This window comes from Myxocyprinus asiaticus, chromosome 25 (assembly GCF_019703515.2).
Source record: "Myxocyprinus asiaticus isolate MX2 ecotype Aquarium Trade chromosome 25, UBuf_Myxa_2, whole genome shotgun sequence".
NCBI lineage: Eukaryota > Metazoa > Chordata > Actinopteri > Cypriniformes > Catostomidae > Myxocyprinus > Myxocyprinus asiaticus.
In genome coordinates this window covers 23,758,687-23,785,383 of record NC_059368.1, presented here as the reverse complement: position 1 = coordinate 23,785,383, position 26,697 = coordinate 23,758,687, and the positions used below count along the sequence as shown (strand labels likewise).

The following is a 26,697-nucleotide window of genomic DNA, read 5'->3' as shown; positions in this document are numbered from 1 at the left end:
AGGAGGTTACCCCATGTGACTCTACCTTCCCTAGCAACCGGGCCAATTTGTTTGCTTAGGAGACCTGGCTGGAGTCACTCAGCACACCCTGGATTCAAACTTGTGACTCCAGGGGTGGTAGTCAGCATCAATAATCGCTGAGCTACCCAGGTCCCCTAAATCAATGTCTTTAAAAGTGATTTGATAGGTGTGAGTGAGAAACAGTCCTGTTTTTTTTTTTTTTTTTACTATAAATCTCCACTTTCACTTTTACATTCTTCACCTTTTGTTTTTTGTAATTCGCATTCTTCGTGCATATCGCCACCTACTGGGCAGTTTTCTCAGGGTCACACCAAGTGACCTGAACAAAATGTATTTTTATAAAAATATTTATATTTAATGACATGACAAAATAATGATTTTTTTACTTCGAGAGTCTTGAGGGCCTAAAGGGTTCATTGCTGTTTTATACTTTTTTGTCACATAACAACAAAATGGCTACATGTATATATGTGTGTGTGTGTGTGTGTGTGTATATATATATATATATATATATATATGTATGTATGTATATGTATATTTACAGTCTCCAGACGGTTACACCCCATAGTCTTTTTGCCCCAGAAGAAAAAATATCAAAATGACTTTGAAGTTGAACTCAGCAATTGAAAATATGCTCATCATAGAAGAGGTGTATTCACTCCCCGACCCCAACCCCCTTTGTATATAATCTAATCACTGTTCTAGTCTTCTGAACACACGCCTATCCTGTCAATGTTTTTTTCTTCAGTGGAAGTTAAACTTTCTTTTTCACCCCTTTCTTTACTATCCTTATAACCAACCACCTTTTTTTTTTTTTTTTCTCATGTTCATTTTGTTCAATTTAACAAATTATACATATGGACATTTGGCTATGCTTATGTCTCTTTTCTTCCACATTGAGTTTTCCAATCAAATATTTATATAAACATTTTCACTATGGTCTCATTTAAAATGATTTCTATATCTGTCACAAACAAGTCATAGAAAATATCATTTACTGTTTGTTGTATTTGAGCGAGGACTAAAGTAAGGTTATGTTCTGTTTCAGGAAGGAGTGAGGAAGAAACGAATGGAGATGATGGATAGGGAAAGAAAGCAAAGAGAACAGGTGATCTCAAGAAAGAATCTTGGCACATGTGTTTCTTAACTATCTGTTAAATACATATTGCAATTATTTTTTAACTGATTGATATTTGAGCTCTTAACATTTTGATCTCTCACTTAAAATCATATTGGTTCTTTAGCCTTGAGGGCTTTCTTGATTTCTGAGTCGTGTGTTGGTAGCATTACTGATTGAATGAATGGCTGTTTCTGAACAGCAGTTCACATCAAGTTAAACAGATGACCTCACTGGTTTCATAAGAGTAATGGATACGTATAGAGTAATGTATCTCTTGGGTAGAAAGACATTTAAATATCTCTCTGAAAGCCCCTTTGAGTGAATGATCTGCAATAATTGTGTTTCTCTCTGTAGATGCTAATACTTAAGGCTGCTCAGATGAAGAGATTTGAGAGGGAAAAGGTGAACTGATCAATTCAAATAAATGAAATCAATATTCAAATCTGTTTGTTTCATTGGTTGCTGTTAAAACCCTAAATTTTGGCTTGTTTCACCTTAGCTGAACCAAATCAACCGGGCTCGGGAGCAGGGCTGGAGACATGTTCTCAGTTCTAGTGGAGGCAGCAGTCCTGAGCACAAGGTACTATTCTGTTCCTTGTTGCTTCATTAAAGGATATTTTCAAGAACACTCAACAGATCAGTCGATTCAAAAGTTATTTTCACTCTCACCACAGTTGTATGGGGCCGGTGGCATTGGAGCTGCACATTCCCCTGGAATAGCCCCTGCCCCTCACTCTGGACTCAAACATGCCACACCTTATCTCCCTGGCCCCACCCCAACTCCTGCTCTAGCTCCAAGCAGAGCTCCATATGACCATGTCCTCCCAGCCACTGATAAACCATCCAAACCAACACCTAAAGATGGTGCAGTAGAAGGAGCCAAGTCTTCAGGGGACAATAGCAGGTGGGATGAGAAATAAGATGAATGGGTAAACACTTTTTCTGGTGGCCCGGTCAGGCCAGTTTTTCTGATTACTTACTCTGTCAACATTTTCACTGGCCTCATCACATACAATTATGCATTTTATTTCTTAGCAACATATAAAATATGCTTCAGAAAGAAATATATTTATATACATTATAATTGTTTATACCAGGGGCCTGTTGAATGCTTGATTCTGATTGGTTGACGGACGTTCTAAGGGGTGCAATTGTTTTCCAGTAAACGCACGGCCATGAAGTAGTTCCAGGTCTTGACTGCATAATGGTTCCACATCACTTAGCCAAATTTTTTCCATTATTTCAAAGTGCCATACAGGCTACCACAGCAAAATAACCAAGTAAAACAAAGACATTGGTTAAGTACAATGGAAAAGAATGACAAACAATGTCTATAATATTTGATATATTATATTTTATAATATTTGTCTATATATTTCGGTTGAAAAGCACCCTAGTGCTCTCTCTCTCTCTCTCTCTCTCGTCTCACCCACACTTACACACGCTGACACACATACGAGGCACAGCGGAGTGGCCATTACACCTCAGGTGTGCATTTATTTATTTTTTTTTCATAATTAAACAGGCTGAAGTCAATTATTCCTTACATATTTAAATATTATAAATTCGCTATAATAACTGGAAATTCTACATCTGTAATCTACCTTCATAAAAATGACATACTTTCATGACTATCAGAAATAATTTTAGCAATTTTTCCAAATCCTGATCAACCAATATGTTAGCCAGCTACAAACGTGTCACATTGGTGACAATATTCAATACATCACACAAAAACAAATGTTTAGGTTTGCAAAGCATAAAAACACATGTAAATGATAAATTAATGTAAGATACTACTTTTTATCAAAGTAAGGTTGTTGTTTTTTTCTGGGACTAGTTGAAAGCTGTTTTAGTTTTTTTTTTTTTTGTCTCTTTGAAGGAATTTTGATGAATTTGCTGATTATTTGTTGAAGGTAACATTGTTCAATATGTTAATATTGATAAAGGACTCCTGCAGACTCAGGGACGCTGAATGGTCATGCCTGCATCCCCAACCAAAACGTTGTCAAGAGAGAACCACGCAAAGCAAGTCTCCAAAATGAGCTGATTTCAAAGAAAGACTATGCCAGTAGGTCAGTAGGCGTATGTTTCTTCAGTGATATTTGTCACCACTATTTGGTAAATTCTGTAAATAGATGTTTTAAATTCAAAAGGCTTTCAAATTGAGTTATGTGATCGCCCCTATTATCTTTTCTCTAGATTACGAGGCCAGTTGGCGGCAGAGAGGGCTAAACAGGTGGAGGATTTTCTACAGCGGAAAAGAGAAGCCATGCAGAATAAAGTCCGTGCAGAGGGTCAGCTGGTAAGAGTCGTTTCTCCTTTAACTCTACCTTTTCTGGTTAAAGGAACGTTCCAGTTCAATACAAGTTTCAATACAAATACTTTATCAGCATTTGTAGCATAATATTAATTATCACAGTAAAATCATTGACTTATCCCTCAGTTAAAAAAGGCATGGTTACAGTAGGGCAATGGTAGACCACAGGGCCGGGCAAGAAACATTAACCTGCACACTCTGAACATAGTCACATTGCTTAAACTTTATACATGTTTGCTTGAAACTAGATAGATAGAATCACTAACTGACCTTGTTTGTGTATAGTTATATACATTTTTTCAACTTAAATGTCATGACCATGTTATGATGCTAAATCTTATTTGCATGATACAAGAAAGAGACTGTTTACATTTGAGCAAGCTCACTTTTTTAAAGCTTTTTAAAGCTACATGGGTTAACTTATACATTTAATTATTTATTTAATTTTATTATTATTATTTTATTTGCTGGATAATATATGGGTGGTGGGAGAAAATAAATACCACAAAAAATGGGAAAAAGCAATAAATAATTGTCTGTTGTAGGAAAGAAATGCAAATGGAATGTAAAATGGAATGTATTGAATGGATAGACACAAAGTATAAAAAAAGGGACGAGTTTTATAGATGATAAATTATTTTCTGTACTTATTAATATTATGCAAAAAATGCTATCAATAGATTGATTGTACTTAACTTGTATTTAGTGTCCAACTCAGTCTAGCCCAGTGATGTGAGTGTTCAGATAGTAGAACCAGTTGTCCCCGTGTCGAAGGATTTAATAACCTGAGAGTGCTGGGGTTTTGGAGTTAGTGATGTGATTGATATTACATTTAATATGTAGCTTTTGTAATATCGTGTTGAACCAATGGCTGAATAGGGGGCCCGGCATAACCTGGCCGCCATCTTTGCGAGTTGGACAAACTCGGCCCGATGCAGGAGACCCAGAGTCAACAAAGAGGAGGAGGTAGGAGTCCAGTCTGGGACCGAACAAAGCTCCTCTTTCCATTCACTCCTCCGTCATCATTCAAACCCCCATTGCTCGGTTCACTGCAGCCACTCACCAGTGCCACCTGATATCCAGTCCCTGCACGGTAGTGTTGACGGCATGTGTTATTGTGTGTGATGGTGACACACCAGTTCATTATTTTTTCTTTATTTCATTACCACTGTTCAAATTCCCTATTGGCTTTAATGTAATATATATATATATATATATATATATATATACATACACATATATGTATGTATATATGTATGTTTTGTTTTGTTTTTTGGATGTTATCCTACTTCAGCATCCCTTGTTCATGGTCCTTTATTATTTTTTCATTATTTTAAAGGAGATATGGGTATAACTGCAGAATCACTGCAGGATGCCAGCTGAAGACCATCTAACTGCTCTTTTATGGTTCTTCTCAATGAGTGGCTTTGACTTCAGTTCTGTATTCGTTCAGCTGCTCACCTCTTTGTTTTGTTTTTTGAGTTTGCTGTTCCCACATTACATCCTCAATATTTAATGTTGTTTTTCTTTCACTTTGCAGTTCATCAGTCTGTATATGTGTCTAGCCCATATTCTTGTGTGTACATGTTTGTTAAAGGAAAAGAACAAAGAGAGAGATGATACGTGATCTGTGTGTTTCTCAGGAATACCTGTCGAGATTGCGGCAAATCAGACTACAGAACTTTAATGAACGACAGCAGATCAAAGCTCGCCTCAGAGGAGAGAAGGTACATAGGAAATACCCACATACATGCCCTGGTTGAAATGACAATTTTGGCAGCAGCACCAGTGTACAGTTGTATAGTGTTTCTTACAGCAATAGAGTATTAATATGATCAGCTGTGTCAGTTCTTCTGTGCATTATTACCTTCTTGTTTGTCCTTAAATATTTGCACTCTGTCTTTCAGTATGATAGTGATGGGTCAGACAGTCAGGAGTCATGTGAAGAGGCAGCTCTCAGGAGGAAGAAGACTGAGGCTTTGAAGGCAAGCCTTCTCATTTTACTTATGATGTGTAGCTTTGATTATATTTCTCTACACAAGCAACCAAACGGTTTCATGGAGTCCTAACCAGGTGCAATGCGACAAGTTTCCAGCAATTTTTTTTGCCACACTGATCATGAAACTGCTGTGTGACATGACACATTTACCATACATGGAAAAGATTGCTTGTTGCTTCATCGTGTCACATCTGGTTAAGACGAAAAAACATTTAACAAGTTGTGTGTCCCTTGCATTTTGTCTTTTGTCTTAGGCCCAATCAAAGGCTCGTGCTGCAGTGCTTAAAGAACAGCTTGAAAAGAAGAGAAGAGAAGCATATGAAAGAGAGAAGAAAGCTTGGGAGGATCATGTATGCCATCTTTTTTTGTCAGTCTTCTCCATCCATCTTGATCTCTCCTCATCTCTTGCGTGTTGTATACCACCTTATAGGTGATTTTTATTTTTTTTCCCCACTGGTTTTGCCTGTATTCAGCTTGTTGCACGAGGAGTAAATGTTGGTATTGGAGCCGTATGTGGAGCGCCACCTCCAGCAGTCCCTCCCACTCAGGAGTCAGATCCCACCCCCCAGGAAGATGCCTCCAAAGTCACACCTTCCTCAAGACACACCACTCCAGCCATCTCAATGACCGCTGCTCTGAAGGATGTGGGCGCGGTTAGTCCCTCATAGAACCAAAGAAATGTCCTACTTTTTGCTCTGATACCAAGTACATTTGCTGATAGAGCAGCCATCCCATGATTTTGATGTCTTCGTTTTTGGTAGATTTCATCTGGACTGAGTTCCCTTATGAAAGAGGACCCCCTTAAAGCAGAAACATCAGACGTACAGGTGGGAGTTACATATTTGTAAGAAATACAGCAGAGTAAATTGAATTGTACTGTTGAGGTAGTATGTTTGGAAGTCATCACTTTTAATATGAGGCAACATTTAATTGAATAATTGTCAATGAACATGTTGATTTGGAATGTGCAAAGCTACATATTTTCAAAATCGATCAAATTGGACTGAATTAAAACACAGCCAATAAACATATCAGAACTAAAAAAAGAAAACATCTACCAGTAAATTAACTAGTTGACCTCATTTGTTAATGGACCATTGTGACACATCCCTAATGTTGATGACTATAATGATAATGTGGAGGAACATTAGCAGTAATGTTGTTCTTTTTTTAGAGTGAAAAGAAGGAGATTCTTTGCAGACTGAATCTAAATCTAAAGGTCCAGTCCCTTGAGGAAGAGCCTGAGAAAGATGCTACCTCACCTTGTAGCAAAGCACCAAGCTCCACTCCTCAACTAGTCCAACCTTCCACCACAGAGGAAAGGCCACCCACAGGTGGTGATAGGAGAAAGTGGGAGGCTGTAGCTCCACCCATACTCTCTATAACTGAACAGACACTGAAAGAAACCTGTGCAACTTTGGCAGGTACAAACCCACCTCATCAGTGTTTTAATAGTTTTTGTGCTTGTGTTGTAGTTCAGTAATAGCAGAAAGTATATATCCCTTAGCTATTCATTTTATAAGAGCACCACACATGTTCAGGAAACCTCTTTTGTTTGTTCTCTTTCTTTTCCTCAGTGCCTCAGGCGGTGTCTCCAGAGCTAAGTGCTCCCTCTGGTGGAGACAGGAAGAAATGGCAGACTGATGCTGTCCCTCTGCTGTCTGTGGCTCAGCAGACACTGGAAGAAACCAGCCTTACAACACAAGGCCAGTTTACAGGTGTACTTCCTAATCCTGAGATTCTCTTGTGCTTTGTTTCCCAAACTTTTGTGTCATATTCCAAACCTGAGATCTGTTTCTTTAAACTTGTATTATTCTATATACAGTATTTAGCATTTTCATTACCTTTATGAAACTGGCCATTATTGCAACGATTCACTTAATTACAAAATTGTTATTTGGTATGTCACATGGTGACTAGTTTATGTATTGGTGTGTATTTTTTTTTTTGTATCCATGGTGGGTATGTTGTGATGCATGCATTGGAACTCTAGGCCACTCTATAGCAACCAGCTTAGTTACTAGTGCAAACACAGCTTTAGTTCACTTGCTAAATCTCCAGTCTTCAATTACAGTTACCTTGTCTGGAGAGCCTAAAAGCATGTGGTTTTTCAGTATTTCTTGTGATTGAGATTTTGTGTGAGTATATTATACAGTAGGTGCTGTGCTTATTTGCAATTATCTGTTTGCTTTTAACTTGCATTTCAGAGCATACAGCAGGTGAAGTCATTCGCATGGATGTCTGGCAGGGGGAGGGGCTAAGGAAGGCTTGGGGGCAGAGCCCAGACTCAGATGTTCTGAAGGTGTTGGAAGAGGCAGAGATCCAATCCTTTACTCAGCAACTGGCTCACGCTAGCACCTGTGACAACACACTGACTGGTGAGTCATTAATCAAAGTGTTCCATTCATCTTTTTAATGTGTTCAAGAATAATCTGACTATTGGCACTTTTCCACTGCACATTAAGGTTCGACTCGACGCTGCTCGCTTTACTTTTCTGAGCTTGCTTTTCCACTACAGTTTAGTGCCGCCTCAACGTGGGTGGGATTATAGGCTGATCGTCATAGTTGTGCCACCTCTACTGCTGTGACATCATCTTAAACGCGACACAAACATTACTAACCATAAACAATAACACAACTGTAGCTACTAGCTAATTGTGCTGCATAAAGCAGTTGTTGCATGGTGATTTTACACAAGTGTAACAGTTAAATTGGCCTGGTTGTTTTAAAAGCAAGCTTTCCAGTAGCTGGTCAACTAAATAAAGTGAAGCTTTCAAGCAGAATATAGAGTTAACGTAACAAAACGTCCCATCCTCCATCGTGGACTCCAACAACGCCGTGGCCGAGTCCAGGGCTCTGTCCCTCCCCATGCTCGCCGGTCTGTTGCCATAGATAGCGTCCATTTAGTCGAACCACTTCCACTTTTTTCTGTTTGAACCACTCCAGCTATTGTGGTCCTTGATGGTTCTATAGTCACTTAAGTTTTTTAAATTTTTCCCTACACTATTGGTAGGTCCGGTGGTAGCCATGTGCGGCCAACAGCTGAGACACTTCCTGAAAGACTTTTTCGTTTTGCGTTGTTTCGTTCGTCACTAATGAGAGGAATGTCTGCACCTCGTTTATTGACCACGGCATGGTTTTGCACACAGCCATTTCTTTTTACAATTCGAAAGTCGTGTGAACAAATGATATTGCTGTTGCTAACTTTAAAACTAGCGGGTTGATGTCCCGTGTCGCAAATCCAGTGACTCTGGTAGTGACGATTCTCTCTGATCAGTCAGTGATCTGCAGGGTTTTGACGTCACATTTAGTATCGGTTCGGCTCGCTTGGAACCTCGACCGAGGTGGCACTAAAAAAAGTATCAGGTACCAGGTACTATCCACAGTGGGCAACCCCCAAAAAGCGAGCAGAGTCGAGTCAAGCTGTACCGTGCAGTGGAAAAGCCCCATATGTGTGCCCTACAACAGTTTCCTGTTAATCCTCTGTTTGTTTCTGTGTCTTTTGATCAGAAAGCCTTAATCCCATTGAAGAGTCTACAGATGTCACTAATGAAGCCAAACAAGTGCCTCTCCCTGAGCCCTGCCAGCCTGCTACTGGCCATGCCAAACAAGAAGTGACATGTCAGGAGACGGTGCCAATTACAACAGAGGTTAAAAGTCAGGAACTAATTCCACCTACACCAGAGGATATACAAAAGCCTCAGTCAGGAGAAAGTGAGCCAGAGGGTATGTTATGTGTTGTATATTATTAAACATTGCAAACATGTTATTTCATGGTTATTACAATGTAATCGCAGCAAAGCAAGGAATTAAAATAACCAGTCGTGAGCTCTAATGTCCTATTTGCACATTAAAGCAATTTTTTTTGCAAAAAAAAAAAACTTTTCTCTTTCCTCCCAGAGGTTGATGATCTGGAGTCTGTGGTTCTGGAGGAAGCCTCTGAGCAAACCTCAAAGCTCCCAACAGAAGTAATGCAGGCATGGGCAAATGACTCTCCAATGGCTGTGTAAGTAGCACAGAAGGACATAAAAAAATGTATATCCTATTTTTTTCGTTCATATAGTATGAAGATAGTTCACCTAAAAATGGAAATTCTCTCATCATTTACTCGCCCTCATGCCATTTCAGATGTGTATGATTTTTTTTCTTCTACTAAACACAAAGATTTTTAGATAAATATCTCCTCTCTGTTGGTCCATTCAATGCAAGTGAAAGTGCAAGTGGTGGCCAGAAATTTGAACATCCAAAAAGCACATAAAGGCAGCATAAATGTAAACCATACGTCTCCAGTGGTTAAATCAATATCTTCAGAAGAGATATGTAAGGTGTGAGTGAGAAACAGATCAATATTTAAGTAATTTTTTCAATAAATTCTCCTCCCTGCCCAGTAGTTGGCGATATGCACGATGAATGCGAATCAACAAAAACAAAAGAAGAATAACTCTTAGGAGAGGAGAGCGCTTGGGAGGGTTGGTGAAAGTGGAGATTTATTGTAAAAAAAGGACTTAGTTCTGGCTACCATTCACTTGCATTAAGTGGACCAACAGAGTGGAGATGTTTTTCTAAAATTTGCGTTTTGCTGAAGAAAGTCGGTGAGTAAATGATGAAAGCATTTTCATTTTTGTGTAGAAAAAATCTAAACTTTTCATAAACCTGTCAGTGTTTTTTTTATTTTTATAATTCATTTATTGCAGTGTCAGCATGTAGCAGTTATTTTAACGTTTAATCATTTTTTGTAATTAAATTATGATTTATTATTATTTAAAGGAATCATTAACCCCCAAAATTGAAAAATTCTGTCATCAGCTACTCGCCCTTATGTCTTTCGAAACCTGCATGACTTTTTTGCACAAAAGGAGCATGGAAATAGAATGTCCAAGGTGCTCTTTTCCAATGAAAGTGAATGGTGACTACAGCTGTCAAGTCTGTTTCTTACCCAAAGCTATTGCATGGTTCAGAAAACTTGGAATATAGTGCACAAGTCATATGGATTGCTTTTATGGTGCATTTTTGGAGCTTGACAACCCATGGTCCCCATCCACTCTTTTTGTATGGAAGAGAGCAGCTCAGACATTCTGCTAAACTTCTCCTTTTGGGTTCCATAGATGAACAGTTTCTGTTTCTTTTCTTACATTCTTTTTTGGAATGACATAAGGGTGAGTAAATGATGACAGAATTGTCATTTTTGAATGAACTATCTCTTTAATCATTGTTATGTCAATTTTGTATTAGGCCAGAAGAGGGCAGAAGAATACAAGCAGAGTGCACAGAGATTCCGCAAAGAGAAGTGAAACAGCCTGAACCTGCAGGTACTCTCAAGAGCAATGCTAAGAATCCTTATCTCCCTCACACACATACATGCCTCATTATACAGCACATCAAAGAGCTGCAGGCTTTTCCTTTACACTTCATTTACTCTCAAAAGATGCTAAGCCTCAGAAGCTTACAGAACACCAGCCTGAATTAAGCTCTTTTGTGAAATTAAACTACAAGTTTTTGTATTGACCACTTCCTTTCTCTCTCTTTAGCTGATGAATCTCTGTTTGTAAAACTAAGCAGTAGTCCGGCTCACAGACGCACAGTAGCATTGGCCCTCCTGTCTGCTCAGTCCTCTGTGGAGGACTCCTCCTCTGTTGCCTCTCGCTCTCGCTCAGTCTCTCCGCTGCGCTCTCATTGCCATGACAACACACTCCTCATCGGCCTCTCCACCGGCCTCTTTGATGCAAACAACCCAAAGGTGAGCATTGCCATTGGAACACCCCTGGACCACAGACACAGAATGGAAATACTCTCCAGTGTGTTAAATTCGTTGTTCAATGCCAGCATAACATATTAACAGATTTTTGCACGTGTGCCATTCTCAAAAGCTGTTTCAGCAAAAACTAATATTTATGAATGCAGTCCAAATGGCATAAATGATGACTTCAGAGGGCACTTTGAATGGAGAACAATAATTGGTAACCATGCTGTAGGTTCATTTCAAACTGAATTTCCCAGAAGAATGACAAAGTAAATTCCAAATGAGCATTATTTTTTAGCCCCACACCTTTCAGCCCTCTGAAGCACTCAGTGTAGGGTAAAGGAATTTTACATTGAGATGATCAGTTGTAAATGGAATGCATCCTTTATATAGGCCTTGACTACATATAATTAGCTGCATTTTTATGCAGAACTTATCCCAGATCGAACTAAGATGTTTATAATAATCTTTGTTACTCTGGAAGTCTCTTGGTCATTTAGATATTCAGTTTCTATTAATAATTTTTATAAAAAAATTTGGCTGAACAATTTCCATATTTCAAAGGCCACCAGAAGGAGATTTTTAAATATGTGGTGTTCGAGCTGGTTAAAAATTGTATCCAAAATTTAGATAAAAATGTAAGTGCAAACTTATTGATGAATCATAAATTCTGTGTGACCGCTTTCACAACAAAATATGGAACAAGACTCACTATGTCCACATCTTAGAAACGGCAGATGATAAACTACAAAGGCAGGAATTTGCTGTAGTTGAGCTTGAGTTGCTCTCTCATCATTTACTCACCCTCATTCCATGTGTATGACTTTCTTCTGCTGAACACAAATGAAGAATTTTAGAAAATATCTCGGCTCAGAGTCGTATGGATTATATTTATGCTACCTATATGTGCTTTTGGAGCTTCAAAGTTCTGGTAACCGTTCACTTGAATTGTATGGACCTACTGAGCTGAGATATTCTTTCTAAAAATCTTAATTTGTGTTCTGCAGAAGAAGGAAAGTCATACACATCTGGGTATGCATGAGGGTGAGTAAATGATAAGAGAACTAAATTTTGGGTGAACCATTCCTTTAAATTAACAAACTTACAAGTAAGAAGGTAACGTCCTGGGAGAGGACTGTAAAACAGTTTTGGTGCATTTTTGTATGTGTGTTTAATCTGATGCGTGTCATTTTTATTTACAGGACACCTGTAGGTTGACTTCACTTAAAAGCACAACACTTTGTCTATTAAAATATGTCTCTGTTTGTTTGAGTGCCTGTCCAGCCCGACACCGCAACATTGGTTCAACCAAGGGTGTGTGTTTAGGATGGGACTATCTATTTGTAGATGTGGAGAGTTTTCTGGAATCAGTTTGAAAACTGTAATTATTTTTGCAATTTTTGAAGTGTGTGCAGAAAATTGTTTGTGGTCATTTTGTTTTTTTTCATGGACTAAAATTTGTGTTTGTGTGCACATAACGGTGCGGGCATTTAGGGACAGGCATATGTATGCATGTGGATGTGCTTTGGGCCATTGCTTTGCTGGAGTATGTGTGTGTTTGAGTTCCTGCGTGGAGTGTTATTAATACGATTCTTCCACATCCTTGATATTCCAGTAAACCAAAGGACTTTGCGCTGGCCTGTGTACTCTTTCACCCATCCCACATGCACACACAGCAATGCTTTCCTCTGTCCTCCTCACAAACGTACATTAACATTCACACCCGTGCCCACACTTTCGCAAACACACTCACATTTGGCCTTTCGGATTGCTCACACCCAACCCTCCGGACAACTAGACAAGCGGAACACACACACACACACACACACACTAAATGGTGTCTTTCTCAGTGCAGGCTGTCAGTCTGTTTAATCGGTAGTTCAGCACTCCTCTCTAGTGTGCAAGTGAGAGAACCAACGGCTGTGCTGGTGATGGATGACTGCACTGATTTTAAAACCCTCCTCTGCTCTGTGCAGAGAATTTTAAGTCCCTCTGCAGAGTGTTAAGTAGCAAGATTGTTTTATTCATGCACACAATTTAGATTAGAACAACTTCAAACTGCAGTTGGAAGATTGTTGTGCATTTTTGTTCTAGTTCAATTCAAGTTGATTAAAGGGGCTATATTCTTCACTTTAGTAGCATTTAACTTTTTTCCCTGGAGTCCATTGTTTCTTGCACCAAAAACAGTTGGAATTTAGTTTTTCATTACTATTTTCCAACCTCTCTTTGACCCTTAAATTTTTCCATGTGCCGCTACATTTCGTGCACAGTGTGTGTGGCATAAATTTTATCATCAGCACAAGACGTGCTGACAGTCCCGCCATTGTTGTCATATTTTATTGCTAATTAAGCTGTACTTGCAAGACTAGAAATTAGCTGCCTGTAGGTGTTACAAATATAGCTGCAGTGTCCTGACTTTCCTTAAAGGGACTTGAGTATATATACCAACAAAAGAGACTTGCACTGTATATAACAGATTTGTATTTAGATTTGTACTACATATGTGTATGTATGTGTATGTGTGTGTGTGTATGTGTGTATGTGTATATATATGAATATATTGTATGTGTGTGTGTTTGTGTGTGTGTGCGTGTATGTATGTATATATATATATATATATATATATATATATATATATATATATATATATATATATATATATATACATATATACTTTTTGTATTCAAATTTTTTTTATTATTATTATTTATTTATTTTTTTTAATTATTATCTAAGTCTTGTTGCTGTTTTGTATTGTTGTGCACTGGAAGCTCCTGTCACCAAGACAAATTCCTTGTATGTGTAAGCATACTTGGCAATCAAGCTGATTCTGATTCTGATTCTGAATAGAATTTACACACTTCACCTTTTTAACAGGCAGATTTTTGCTGCTGTACCTTTAAAGGGATAGTTCTCCCAAAAATGAAAATTCTCTCACCATTTACTCACCCTCATGCCATCCCAGATGTATATGACTTTCTTTCTTCTGCTGAACACAACATTTGTTTTTAGAAGAATATTTCAGCTTTGTATGTCCTCACAATGCAAGTAAATTGGTACCAAATTTTTTAAGCTCCAAAATGCACATAAAGTCAGCATAAAAGTAATCCATAAGACTCCAGTGGTTAAATCTATATCTCCAGAAGCTATACAATATGTGTGGGTGAGAAACAGATCAATATATACATCCTTTTTTACTACAAATTCTCCTTTCTGCCCAGTAGGTGGCAATATGCACTAAGAATGCGAATTGCCGAAAACAAAAGAAGTATGTGAAAGTGGGGCTTTTTGATTCCAGGAAGTTTGGAGTCGACTATGATTATTTTTATAAAGTTTTCGGGAAGCTCCATTTTACGTGGAAATTACTCCCAATTCTTTCGTATATTTACTAAATTTTCATGAATGAGGCCCATTCTCCGCATGTGAAATGAATTACAACACGTACTTGGGTTTCCTGTTGGTACAGAATAGTTGGCACTGCCTCATCCTTTCAGAACAAGCATTACACTGTGACAGGTTCACAAACAATCCGTGCTGAAATATGCCATACTGTGACGGCCGGAAATTATCAGGACCTTGTTAAAAATAAACTTTAGGCATTCGTTTCTAACATTAGGATCTATGCAGAGACACAGGTGCTACCTCACAGCTAAGAACAGCTCAATGTTTGGCGAATATCCTCCATATCTACTAGATACCAAATGGAATATTTGGATGTGGACCAACATGTGAACATGCTCATGACTGTGACGTCACAGCCGAACAATTTCTGTTTTGGTTTTCAAATATTTAAATATGTAGTCTTTGCGAGCTAAAGAGAGAAATATCTCTAATGTGTTTGTATGTGATGTATCAGATGCTCAGGACATGCTCCTTACCAGACCTTAGTAAAGTGTTCAATGATGCTGCAGAACCTGAAGGTGCCGTTGCTCCTGAAAGCAACCTGGAGATAGAGGATCTGGAGGACAAAGCGGATGAGCAGTCAGAGACTGAAGAGTAAGACGCACACAGAAATACACACACGCACATGTATGCATGCACGTATACCTGCTTACACACGTATCCACAAACACCATCACTGATAAACTCTCTCTTTTTCAGTGTGTATGAGGACGATGATTTGCGAGAGCTCAGAGCATCTATGGAGAGGCTCCTCCAGGAACAGCACAGTGAAGACGATGATGATGATGAAGAGGAGGATGAAGGTAGTGGATCCAATGGCAGTCCTGCTGATGAAGAGGCGGTTGTTCTTAATGGGCTGGTCGGTGCTGGTGACAACAAACACAGTCCAGAGGAGAAGTGTTGTAATGGCGTAGCTGAGGAAGATGATGATGGTAGTCATGATGAGGAAGAGCCAGGAGGACCTGTTACTAATGGAATAGAAGTTGAGGAAGATGAAGAACAAAACAGCAGCGAAGGCCTACTCAATGAGGAGTGGCAGTCAGGTAATGTAATCATAACCACATTACAGAATTACAACTACTGTAAGTCCCTCATTTCATCTGTTGTTGATTGCTCAATTGGAAACATCTTAGTCTCAGATCACACCCTGGTGAGTTTAGAGGTGTTGCCACATACGGAGAAAATGTGAGAGAGCCCCTCCCTGGTTTTGTATTGAACAGGAAGTTCTTGCCCCTATTTCACCATTGCAAAGCCTTTCTATTAAACTAACCGGAGAAGTTAAGTTACACTTAGTCTTCAACTTCTCTTAAGAGATTATGAGAGAAAGATTTAAACTTGGTATTGGAGGAGGGAGTGTGGGCTAGGATTCGAAAAAACGTCAAGTCTACTTCTAGAGCTGCAAGGGTGCGTCTGATGCAATTTAAGATTTGACATCGAGTCTATGGGACCCCCATTAGATTGTATAGGCTTGGTCTTAAAGACACACCCACCTGCTGGCAATGCCAATCAGAAGACAGGGACACAACCCATGTTTTTTGGAAATGTGTTAAGATCCAAGAATTTTGGTTGAGGGTTCAGAGCTTTATGTGTGACAAATGGACACTCAATTTTCATTTTGCCCCAGACTCTGCATCTTAGGCGATGGGGCGGTCATTAATATTGGGGATAGTCATTTAAAAAGTTGGGTCCTAGCTGGAGTTATGATCGGCAGACGAATCATCCTCAGGGGATGGAAGTCGGCTGGGGCACCCTCGTTTCAGGAGTGGTGCGGGGAGATGGGCGGGGTGGCGACATTCATGGAGGTGATTTTTAGAAGGCTGGGAAAATGGGATTTGTTTGATAGGAAGTGGGGTGAATTTTCAGGGGGTGGGGTTTAATGTATATAATTGATTCCGTATTTTGTTGTGTTTGTTTGTCTTATGAATGGAATCAATAAAAATTGTTAATAACAAAAAAATAATTACAACTACTGTACAACCACTAACCACATTTTAACACAGCACAACACAAAAGCTTAACTCCATCTGCAAACACAGGACAACACAACATAACAACTAACTCTAAATAATTGCTGACCGCAGCCACTAAAACAACACTGCAGCACTACGAGCTGCATCGACACATGCAGCACAATAGAACTATAACCTAAATGCATCATAAATGAACCATTCATGTTCAAGACTTAGCTTTGTTGCATAGAAATGAAAGCAGGTGCTGAGTTCATCAAGCAAAATATTTTTTTCTGGCTAATTAAATCTGACAGTTGATTGGCTTTGTATGACTACAATGTGTCATGATGTTAGCAAATATCACTCTCACCAAAACAGATCAGCACTGCATCAGCCAGTACTCCACAATTCATTCTCACCTGATGGATTTTGCTGTGTCTGCATTATGTCTTTCCATGGGTATGAGTATAGATGATAGTGAGAAAGAGGATGATGAAGATCTAGAGCAACAGGACAGTATCTTCAGTCGTCTGGAGGAGCTGCGCTTCCATCTAGAGCAGGCTATGGGCTTTGAGAACTTCATCCAAGCCTACAACAAGATCAAGGTCTGAATTATTGTCAATCCAAATCTGTCCAGTTAAAGTCCAAATGTATTTCAAATGGCCTTGTCTTTCATCAGTTTTTAGTTATTATGTTAACTGTCAACATGGTGTCCCTAGTGACATTAAGTGGTTTTGTACTCTATGCATTGTAGGCATACTGCATATCTGGGAGGTCTTTAGTGGTCACACACCACCAATAACAATGCTGCCACGTTATGGACTTTAGTTGGCTTGCATGGTTTCATCCAGTATAACATTTTGTTATTATTTGAATGAAGTGTGTTTGTTTGTTAATTCTGATAGGCCATTCATGAGGATGAAGATGAGAACATTGAAATGGGCTCCAGCATGGTACAAAGCATTTTGGGAACTGAGCACCAGCACCTGTATCCAAAAATTCTCAATTTAGTGATGGCAGATGGAGCTTACCAAGAAGGTAAAGTAAACCATCTCATCTGATGTTCTTTGTCTCACACAGTAATAAAGAAAATGTACTGGTCCGTTTATACTCTGATATTTGCCGAAATAGACCAAGGAAAAATAGAAATGAAGTGGGTGTAGGAGAGAGCAACAATTTCATACAATGCAGGAAATCAAGTACTTTAGAGAATGCTCTGAAAACACACACTAAAACACTTACAAAGAGATAAATGAAAGACATCATGACATGCCTTTTTTTATTATTTTTATATGTTCCTTGAGGTTCACTTATAACATTAGTGGTGTTTTTTCACAAAAACAGTCATATATTTGTAAAACATGATCATTTTCCACCCTCATTCTGACCCTCTGTCAGAAACACTTGGTTTTGGTGCTGCTTCTCTTTAAAGACTTGACAGTAAATGCCCACTGTTATGATTGGCTCTCTGCTCTTGACTGACCTGCTCTGTCATTGCCATATCACTGCTCACCACTACTGGGCGGTGTGTTGTTGTGGAGGTGTCCACAACTGCTATGTGTTGTTGTGGAGGCGTCAGATACAAATGTCTACCATAATGTGACATCCCAATGTGGAGGAAGTAGAGAACGAGTTGTTTTGGCAGCTAGGTTTTAACAAATGCTCTTTTTCAGTGAGGAGGAAGTTTTTAATTCTGAAACTTACAGTATGTTTTTATAATACAGTAACCTCTTACATGTCAAAAATTTTAATTCCTCATACCATGACCCCTTTAACACACTGCCTCTGTTTTTATTCAGTCATTGCTTTAATGTGTTCTCTGATTGCCCAATCAATATCCTGAATCGTTTTATGTATCTATGTTGTCTAGCTCCTTGATAGTTAGTCTAACAGTTTTACATTTGCGGCATCAAGTCTGGTTCTCATTGCAGTTTATTCTAGCCAAGAACTGACTGACATGTAAAGCAAGCAACTACAGTGCGTTCTGATATGTGCAGGGGTGGGGTCATCTGAAATGGATTATACCACATTAATAAAACTGAATTGAATAAACAAGTTCACATGAGGGAGCAGCAGTTTCCGCAAACAGTTGTGTGGAGAACACTGGAAAATAACGGACAATGTTCATATACAGTACTTTGCGATTAGAAATTATGGCTGTCCAAAAGTAATAAGTATTAGAGGTCGACCAATAGAGGATTTTGCTGATACCGATAACTAAGTTGGTGGAAAAGGCTGATAATTGGCCGTTAGTTTTTTTAAAACTGATTTATAGAATGTTAAAAATATTTTTAGTCTTTCCATACTATGACGGGCACAGACATTGAGGCTAAAAGAGTCCAAAATTAATAAAATCCCATAAGCAGTTTATTGTGCAACCAAAATCCCTAGAATAACCAGAAAAAATATGATTTGGTGCATAATGCGGAACTTTAAAAAAACATTTTTTTTTACTATAAACAAGTCCCAAATACACCAAGGACTCTTATTTTGAAATGACAAAGACTTGGCTTCGTTACAATGCTGTAGATGTAAATATTTACCAAATTAAGCTTTTTATAGCCTATATATCAGATGAAGAGTTTTGTATGTATATGTTTCACCTAATGAGGTTTATTTATAAGTAATAAAACAAAAATGAGGTGAAAAAAATATCGGCAACTATCGGCATAGATTTTTGCAGATAACCGATAGTTGCAAAAGCACTATCGGCACTGATTAATCAGTAAAACCGATATATCGGTCTACCTCTAATAAGTATTGATTGCTTTTTAGACTTTACTCAGAAAACAAAGCTTATATAGCATATACAGTTCTGCATGTAGATATATAATTAACCGGTTTAATACAAGTTGAGCTCAATCGACAGCATATGTAGCATAATGTTGATTGCCACAAATAATAATTTTGACATCCCTCATTAATTAAAAAAAAAAAAAAAAAAGCAACAATTGTGGTTACAGTAAGGAACTTACTATGCCAGTTGCTTATTAACCTTATCTGTGTAACTTTATTGTCACGATGACATAAAGCCAGTAAACCCTGTAATCTGGTAAATGCATAACAATGGTAAATCCCTGATTTTATCATGCTCAAATCTAATTAACACTTACAATTTTGCCTTGTGGCTATACTCTTGAAACAGTGTCTATTTTTATGTTTGTGGACTTGCCCCACTCTATCCCGTTGTGAATGCCCTACTGTAACTGTGATTGTGATTTTTGCTTCTTTTTTAATAAACGAGGGATAAGTCAAAAAAATTTTTGTGTTAAATCAACATTATGCCACAAATGCTGTCGATTGAGGTTAGTTTTTACTGAAGCTTAATATTTCCTTAATACTGATATGAAAACCTGTGTGCCCTGACAGCCAGAAGTTGCGAAAAGTCGTCCAATCAAATTGGAACTGGCGATTTCAACAAGCCCTTGCCATTTTTTTGTGCTAAATACATCAGACAGTCAGTGAATTGTCTGTGGGCAGTCCGTGGGTGTGCTGTCTTTGGCATACACTACCACATAGTTATTTTTCCTTTGTTTTTATACCCTTGACTCACTGATACAAGACACGCTGCGCAAGTGTTTGAGCAGTTCCAGGGCATAAAGGTCAGGTCAAATAATTTGGGTTAAGGCATGTGCGTGTTTCTGCTTGTGTATGTAGCGGCCTCTGATTGATGTGAGGGTATTCCTGGCATTTGCAATATGTGTTCAGGGCTAACTCCCGATCATGAACATTAATGTGACCTCTGACATCAGAAATATAGCCTGGAAGTTTTCTTTAGATCTTTTTTCATTCGTAAGTTGCTTATCCTAACAGTTCCTCTCTTTCTTTCACTCTTGCCTTTCTCTCTCTCTCGTCCCCTTTCTTTCTCAGATAATGATGAATAGGAGTTATTCATCCGTGCCGTTGGCAGCCTTGGACAATCTGCTGGCAGGCTGAAGTGTTCCCATGATGCACTCTGACAGGCAGAGGTGCACATGGGGGATGGGGGGAGTGAGAGAAGAAAATGGGGGAAATGGGCAACTCTAGCACAGGCTGTTCAGAGTCCACGGTTGTACGTGCTTACTGTGAGGAGCTGAAGCACTACTCTGGAAATTTTTTGCATATAAATGTGTTGTAGATAATAATATTTAACCAAAGTGTAGCAGAGAGAAATACAAATTCTCAGAGATATACATGTGTCGTCCTAGCTGTTGTAAAACAGACCGTATGTAAAAACGCTGCACCGTGCTGTATTCACTAACACCTGAAGCTATGGAAACTGCTTTATAAGGATCTAGACTGGCCATGGAGGACTATTTCAGAGGTCAAAGGTCAATTATCTGCCCACAGCAGGTTTTAATCAGCTGTCTACCTCTGACAACAGACCAGTCTAAAATTCCAGTCTTCTCAAACAATTTTCGGAACCTCTTTTTGTACTTTTTACATGCGCATCAGAAATTGCTCAAATTATTTTGCCTCTTTAAGAATTTCTTACCAGTGAAGTTTAAATCATTTCAGGACTTGCCGGAACTGTTATTTAAAAAAAGATTGTGTAGATATACTATGCGTATAAAGAGAGATAATAAAAGAGTGCACAAGCATACTTATGAGTTTGTTTGGCTTTTATAAACACATTTCTAAAAGCTGTGGGCATGCTTTGTGCATGTTTTACACAGCTGCACTACCAACGAGAGATTTTAAATGTTGTCTTCATTTTAGTTTGCTGGCAGAATGTGATACTTGAAAGTGTACAGAAAATTGTATAGCATTCTAAAGCAATTGTAAAACAGTTTGCAAGCATTATTACTGTTTGTGTGCATGTCAGAATATGTATATCTTTGTACTGAGAAATAAAACAAATTTCTTTCTGAGAGAACTTGTTTTGTGTGTCTGAGTGTGGGTATGAAATCACTTGCCAACGTCTATATTCAGCTACATATTTTGGAAGGGCTTTTCCTCAACCTGATTGTAGTGAGCTGTCAATCAGTAGCAGCTGTGCAGCTGTCACAAGAATTGGCTGGAAGTGTGTTGGGGTTTCCCCTTATCACAGAACACCCACACATTCTCAGACAACCACAAACTATTGTGGGTGTGTATAAATTGTGTATTTGTCAGATAATTTAGTATGAGTCACGTATCATTTGCTTTCATTAAATGAAGAGTCCATTACTTCATTCTTTTGTATTCGAAACAAGATAACTGCATTCTGTTCTGTGACAAACTCCTCTGTTTAAGTGAGAAATTAAAATGTTTATTATGGGGCAGTACTTGCCCCTGGAATTGTTTTCCAGGGACATTTTATATTAAAAACACCCAGTGTGTGAGACTGTTTATGTCAAATACTTCAATTGAATCGGTTCATTTAAATTAATTCCCAATGTGAACAATTATGGCTGCTAACAATAAAATCAAAGCAACATCAAATACAAAAGTAGCTGTAAATAATACACTAGATGGCTTAACACATTAAATGTTCTGCTAGAATATTGATTTTAAATGATTAGCCAATCACTATGGTAGATTATACAGCTTTTAATGTTCTGTCACTGTAGATTTTGAATCACTGTACAGAACTAATCTGACAACACCAGGCCACTACAGTGTCTGCAGATGTACTGAACCCACAACTTGATTAGCTTCATAATATTCTATTCTAGGCCTATCAAATGTTGGACAACAGATATAAAAACATGAATTCACTTTGGATTCTAAATATTTGGGTAAGTTTTGTTATACTTTCTGTAGCATTTTTGCCCTTGTCCTGGTTAATTTCTAAACCTCCTGTATTTGTGTGTGCTGTATGTGCATTCATGAATTACTTTCTGTTAGTACCTGGACAACCTCATGTATCATTCTGCTACTGAATTGGCCTAACCTCTTATTCAGCAATATAAGTCTGGAGCAGCAGTATAACAGCATGTGACAATCACTCACTGCTTGTGTTTTTGCATTAAGTATAACAGCACTGCATTTTGCACTCAGCCTCCTTCCACTTCATCTTCACAACGTACTTAAACTGTACCAGTAAACACCTTTTCTGTGTTTTGTGCATATCAATTTGTCTTTTATTTCTCAATCTATTTTGTGCTTTGTTTGGTATAAACTCAACTGTCTGTTGTTTAACACCCAATGTCACAGTTAATTAATCCTCCTTGATGGCCCAGTGCTATGCAAATAAAGTTTTATGATGTGGAGTATGGTAGGGAAGAAATCACACCATACTGATGGAGGAAGCACTGATGGCTGGAAGAATCGATTTTTATCTTGCACTTATTTGAGTGTGGTCTGCCTTTTAATTTCGAATTGAGAAATTGTCATTTATAAATGACAGAGGATCATAAATCACAGTTAAGTTTAATGCTTTTTAAGTGCTCTCAATTAAAAAAAGGCAATGTAATGAACTATTTATCATCAAAATACTATGTTTAAAGATATGAGGATAACATGTTTTGCCTAAGAAATTTGTGCATATGATCTCATAATATATGAGTGGCCCCAAAAAGTATTTGCACACTTAAACCACACTTAAATCTAGAAAAATGTAGGAATGTCTTGGCATTATATGACTAAATATTGACCCAAGTGGCGTTTATTTTAAATACATTTTTTCACATAAAGAAGGTTTTAAATGATAAAACAATAGATATACTGTTCAAAGACAATAGGTATTGTTACACTTTCTGGTTGTCAAACTTTGTGAATAAGTTAATAGTTAATAAGAATATGATGAACTACAGTTACTCTGCTAGAACTCTGACTTAATTTGTTTGCAGATGCCATATGGTTTGATATTTGCTATCTAATTAAATGAAAATAATGCGTTTTTAAGGGTGACTTAAGTGTACAAAAGCGTCCAAATACTTTTTGGGGTTTTCTGTACTCTATTACCATGATTATATTATGGTTAAGAGTCATGGAGGTCACTTGAGAGGCAAATCTAGAGGACAGTTAATCAAGGCCTGTTGACACTATGTTTAATATGTCCGTGACTGATGGAATAATGAGAATAATGCAATGAGAAGACAGCAAAATGGATTGTTCGAGAAAAAGCTGTTATCCTCGCCTCACCCCCCGTTCCTCTTAAATCTTTTACCCATTTATCAAATCCCAAGGGTTGAGTTAATTGACTTTCTGGTTTAGGTTCCCCCAAAGGCAAAATGAAAGTCAACGAGGAAGATTTCCTATGCATATCGCCTATGTGTATGCAATACATATATATATTCATGCTTCATTTGCCAAGCACACATACGAATAAATCGCTTAGGCCTCATATTTAACCTCTAACCAATTTTATCTCTGGTCTAATCTGACAAGTGTTTTGCCTGGAGGTATAATTTTGCAGATCTTTTCTCTCTGTTATATGTACAATCTCTCTGTGGGTTTATACAAGTAGGTTAGTTTGAGTTTAAAACCTTCCCTTACCTAAAGGGAGATTAATAGTGCTCTTTCATTAACCTCTGCACTAGTTAACAGCCTCTGTTGTGGAAAAAGAATACACCACAACATTCAATATCCTGCTGAAATCCTGCTGAGACAGGAACATTGAGATTATCAATATTGTGGCCTGTAAAGCAAGTACTGATAGAGGTATATGGGTGTGCTGGAGAAATTGAGAAAGAGAAAAAGAAACCAGGATGTGTTTGATGATGAAGTGCAGAGAATATTTGGTGCAAAGCATTTATTTCCATGAAACAATGGGTTTGATCTCAAACCTGCCTGTAAAAGTGCCCATTTTAATTCTTATTGTAATCAAACAAGGAATTGGGATAAAAATGCTGCTTTGAAACTCCAAAAGGATGTCTTTTTGAAAGCATAATTAATTTAAGTGTTTGTCTCTGTTTTGTTCCCCTCATCTTATTATTTGGATGCAAAATTAGCAATGGCCTTGATTCGAAGGTTTTAGTCACCTTTTTATTTTATTAAAAATATTTCCTTTTTCCAGTTCATCTTCAATTGGAGAGACAGGAAAATGTGTCTGATCGATTTTATTTCAGTGCTTAACACTAAATCATTCTGATTGTTTCATTGACCTTAGCCCTGAACAGATGGGATTAAAAGGTACGTTCCTCCCCATGCCCCACAAATCCCCTCATCCATTCATCGAAGATGGTTGACTATTTTCTGGGAAAATGGGCTACTGTAAGTTTTAATAAATGGTCATAGTAGTTGTCATGGCCTTGGAAAGCAGATGTGTTCAAGCTGCAAAGGATCACTGCATTCATTATTCTGTCTGTCAGAATTTCCACTTATGAAAAAAAATAAAAAATAACAAAAATAAAACATTTGTCACGTCTCCTCTGTCTTTATCCTTTCTGTTTCCCTTGCTACCCCCCAAAATGCATTTTATTGCCAATGACACAGCTGTTGTCTCAAACATGGTAAAATTGTATGCACTTCAGTACATGAGTGTGTTTTTGCAAACTGCTGATCACAAGCTCACTAAAAGAAAAAGAAGAACCCTCACTAACCCAACTGATGACCTTGCTGTTAATTTGTCTTTAAAGCCAACAAGCTATTGAGTGTAATGGCATCATTTCACTCGTTTTGCATCACCCGTTCCTGAAGAATGAGAGTATAGTAAGGCTATGAAAACACTTTCTGCATGTAAATGCTTGTAATTATTGAGGATTAGCTCCACTGTTTTTCCAAGTTCAGAACAATCCAACCTCAGACAGGACAGTGACAGGGTCAGCGATAAATCAAAGCAGGCCTTCCCTTTGGGGTTATCCAAGAAATTTGCACTGGGCTTTATAGCCTCTGCCCCTCCCTTAAGGTTGTAGTGTAAATGACCCACAGCATCAGTGAAATATGACCGAAGGGCTGCTGCCAGCTCCAGTGGGATCACTTCTGACATCCAAGAGCTGTGTGATCATAAATCTGGCTTCTTTATTATTGTCTCTCTCTCTCTCTCTCTCTCTCTCTCTCTACACACACACACACAAACACACTCTCTCTCCCTCTCTCTCATTGCATGGAATACTATTCTTTTCTCAGCTCATGTTTCATACACATTCGCCTTATTCGTTTTCTTATTCTGATTTATTGTTTTCATTAGCCAAGACAACAGTACATATTGGTAACATACTTCACTGGACTCAAATCAGCCCTTCATAAAATTCAGCTTTAATGCACACACTTGTTACTGAATGTTGCTATAATTATTGGCACTATTTAGTTTAGAGTGCAAATAGTTCACAACTATGTGTTGTAATTTTTCCTCAGGCAGACGCAGGAAGAGCCAAACACGAATAAAGGGCGATTTCAAAATCAAGTCTAACATTGTGTTCACATTTATCATGTTTGTGTGCTGTGTTGGTGCTTGCATTCTCTGCAGGCTCTGTAAAACAGATGAGTCAGTACATAAATTCTTAGCTTCCTGCTTATGGCAAAGCATCTAGAAATATATGCACTAACATACTGTAAATAAACCTTGCCAAATACAAAGTCCGCTTTTGGGACAATGACTGAACAAATAGGCTGCACATACTAGCCTTTGACTTACTCTCTGTTTATGCTGTATGCAATAAATTCTTACAAGATACATTACTCCGTCATGATAACGGGCAATGAACCTGAGGTGGAAATCTTATGAAGCAAATCCTTTGGACTTGAAAATGACTTTTGGAAATGGCATTTTGCCACTTTTAACACAGGTCACTTAATCATATTTTTCTTTCTGCAAGAGGTCCTAGTCATGAATCATGAAATATTCCTTAGTTCCCAAAACCTTAAAAAGCACTGCCGACTTCCGTTTGTAGGATAAAACCCGCCTTTGTTAAATGAAAGCAGGGGGTGACTCAAGAATGAGTGCTTAAAATGTAAAATACTTGCTGTTATCTTATAAAGCACGATGGATTGACTCATAATCGTGTAACAAGGAAGAATCTCATCTGATGTTGAGCCCCAGTGATAGCCTTTGGGGCTCTCTGTAGAGTGTTTGATGATCTCAGAACAAGAGGGACAGTGTGAGGGTGACGTGTCATGTTAAAGGTACACACCAGTGATGTAATGAGTTGATCTTCTGACAACCTCGCTTACACGTTAACCTTTGTGTGTGACAGTGTGCATGTAGGAAGGTAGCGGCAAATTGACCTTTGAATCCACTGTAAGGTGGAGGAGAGATGTAAAGCTTTGTGAATAAAACTGCAAAACCTTAATGTTTCAGAG

General features: G+C 38.2%; 1 protein-coding gene across 4 annotated transcripts in view; it reads left to right on the top strand.

Moving 5' to 3' along the window:
• Positions 1 to 21,400, top strand: part of LOC127416368 (serine/threonine-protein kinase Nek1-like) — a 34,899-nt gene extending 13,499 nt beyond the window's left edge. For 2 of the 4 annotated variants that reach the window (XM_051655689.1, XM_051655687.1), the window contains 24 exons: positions 1,070 to 1,129; positions 1,496 to 1,543; positions 1,641 to 1,721; positions 1,816 to 2,045; positions 3,091 to 3,216; positions 3,344 to 3,446; positions 4,341 to 4,427; positions 5,105 to 5,188; positions 5,369 to 5,446; positions 5,715 to 5,810; positions 5,934 to 6,113; positions 6,222 to 6,287; positions 6,635 to 6,884; positions 7,038 to 7,178; positions 7,668 to 7,838; positions 8,971 to 9,186; positions 9,361 to 9,466; positions 10,693 to 10,769; positions 10,989 to 11,197; positions 15,057 to 15,196; positions 15,302 to 15,645; positions 17,023 to 17,156; positions 17,457 to 17,589; positions 20,422 to 21,400. In XM_051655689.1, the coding sequence (XP_051511649.1) occupies positions 1,070 to 1,129; positions 1,496 to 1,543; positions 1,641 to 1,721; positions 1,816 to 2,045; positions 3,091 to 3,216; positions 3,344 to 3,446; positions 4,341 to 4,427; positions 5,105 to 5,188; positions 5,369 to 5,446; positions 5,715 to 5,810; positions 5,934 to 6,113; positions 6,222 to 6,287; positions 6,635 to 6,884; positions 7,038 to 7,178; positions 7,668 to 7,838; positions 8,971 to 9,186; positions 9,361 to 9,466; positions 10,693 to 10,769; positions 10,989 to 11,197; positions 15,057 to 15,196; positions 15,302 to 15,645; positions 17,023 to 17,156; positions 17,457 to 17,589; positions 20,422 to 20,435 (3,174 nt within the window). In that variant the 3' untranslated portion in view covers positions 20,436 to 21,400. The remainder of the gene's footprint in view (positions 1 to 1,069; positions 1,130 to 1,495; positions 1,544 to 1,640; positions 1,722 to 1,815; positions 2,046 to 3,090; positions 3,217 to 3,343; positions 3,447 to 4,340; positions 4,428 to 5,104; positions 5,189 to 5,368; positions 5,447 to 5,714; positions 5,811 to 5,933; positions 6,114 to 6,221; positions 6,288 to 6,634; positions 6,885 to 7,037; positions 7,179 to 7,667; positions 7,839 to 8,970; positions 9,187 to 9,360; positions 9,467 to 10,692; positions 10,770 to 10,988; positions 11,198 to 15,056; positions 15,197 to 15,301; positions 15,646 to 17,022; positions 17,157 to 17,456; positions 17,590 to 20,421) is intronic. The other 2 variants (XM_051655688.1, XM_051655690.1) reach the window with 2 other exon arrangements.
• The last annotated feature ends 5,297 nt before the right edge of the window (positions 21,401 to 26,697 follow it).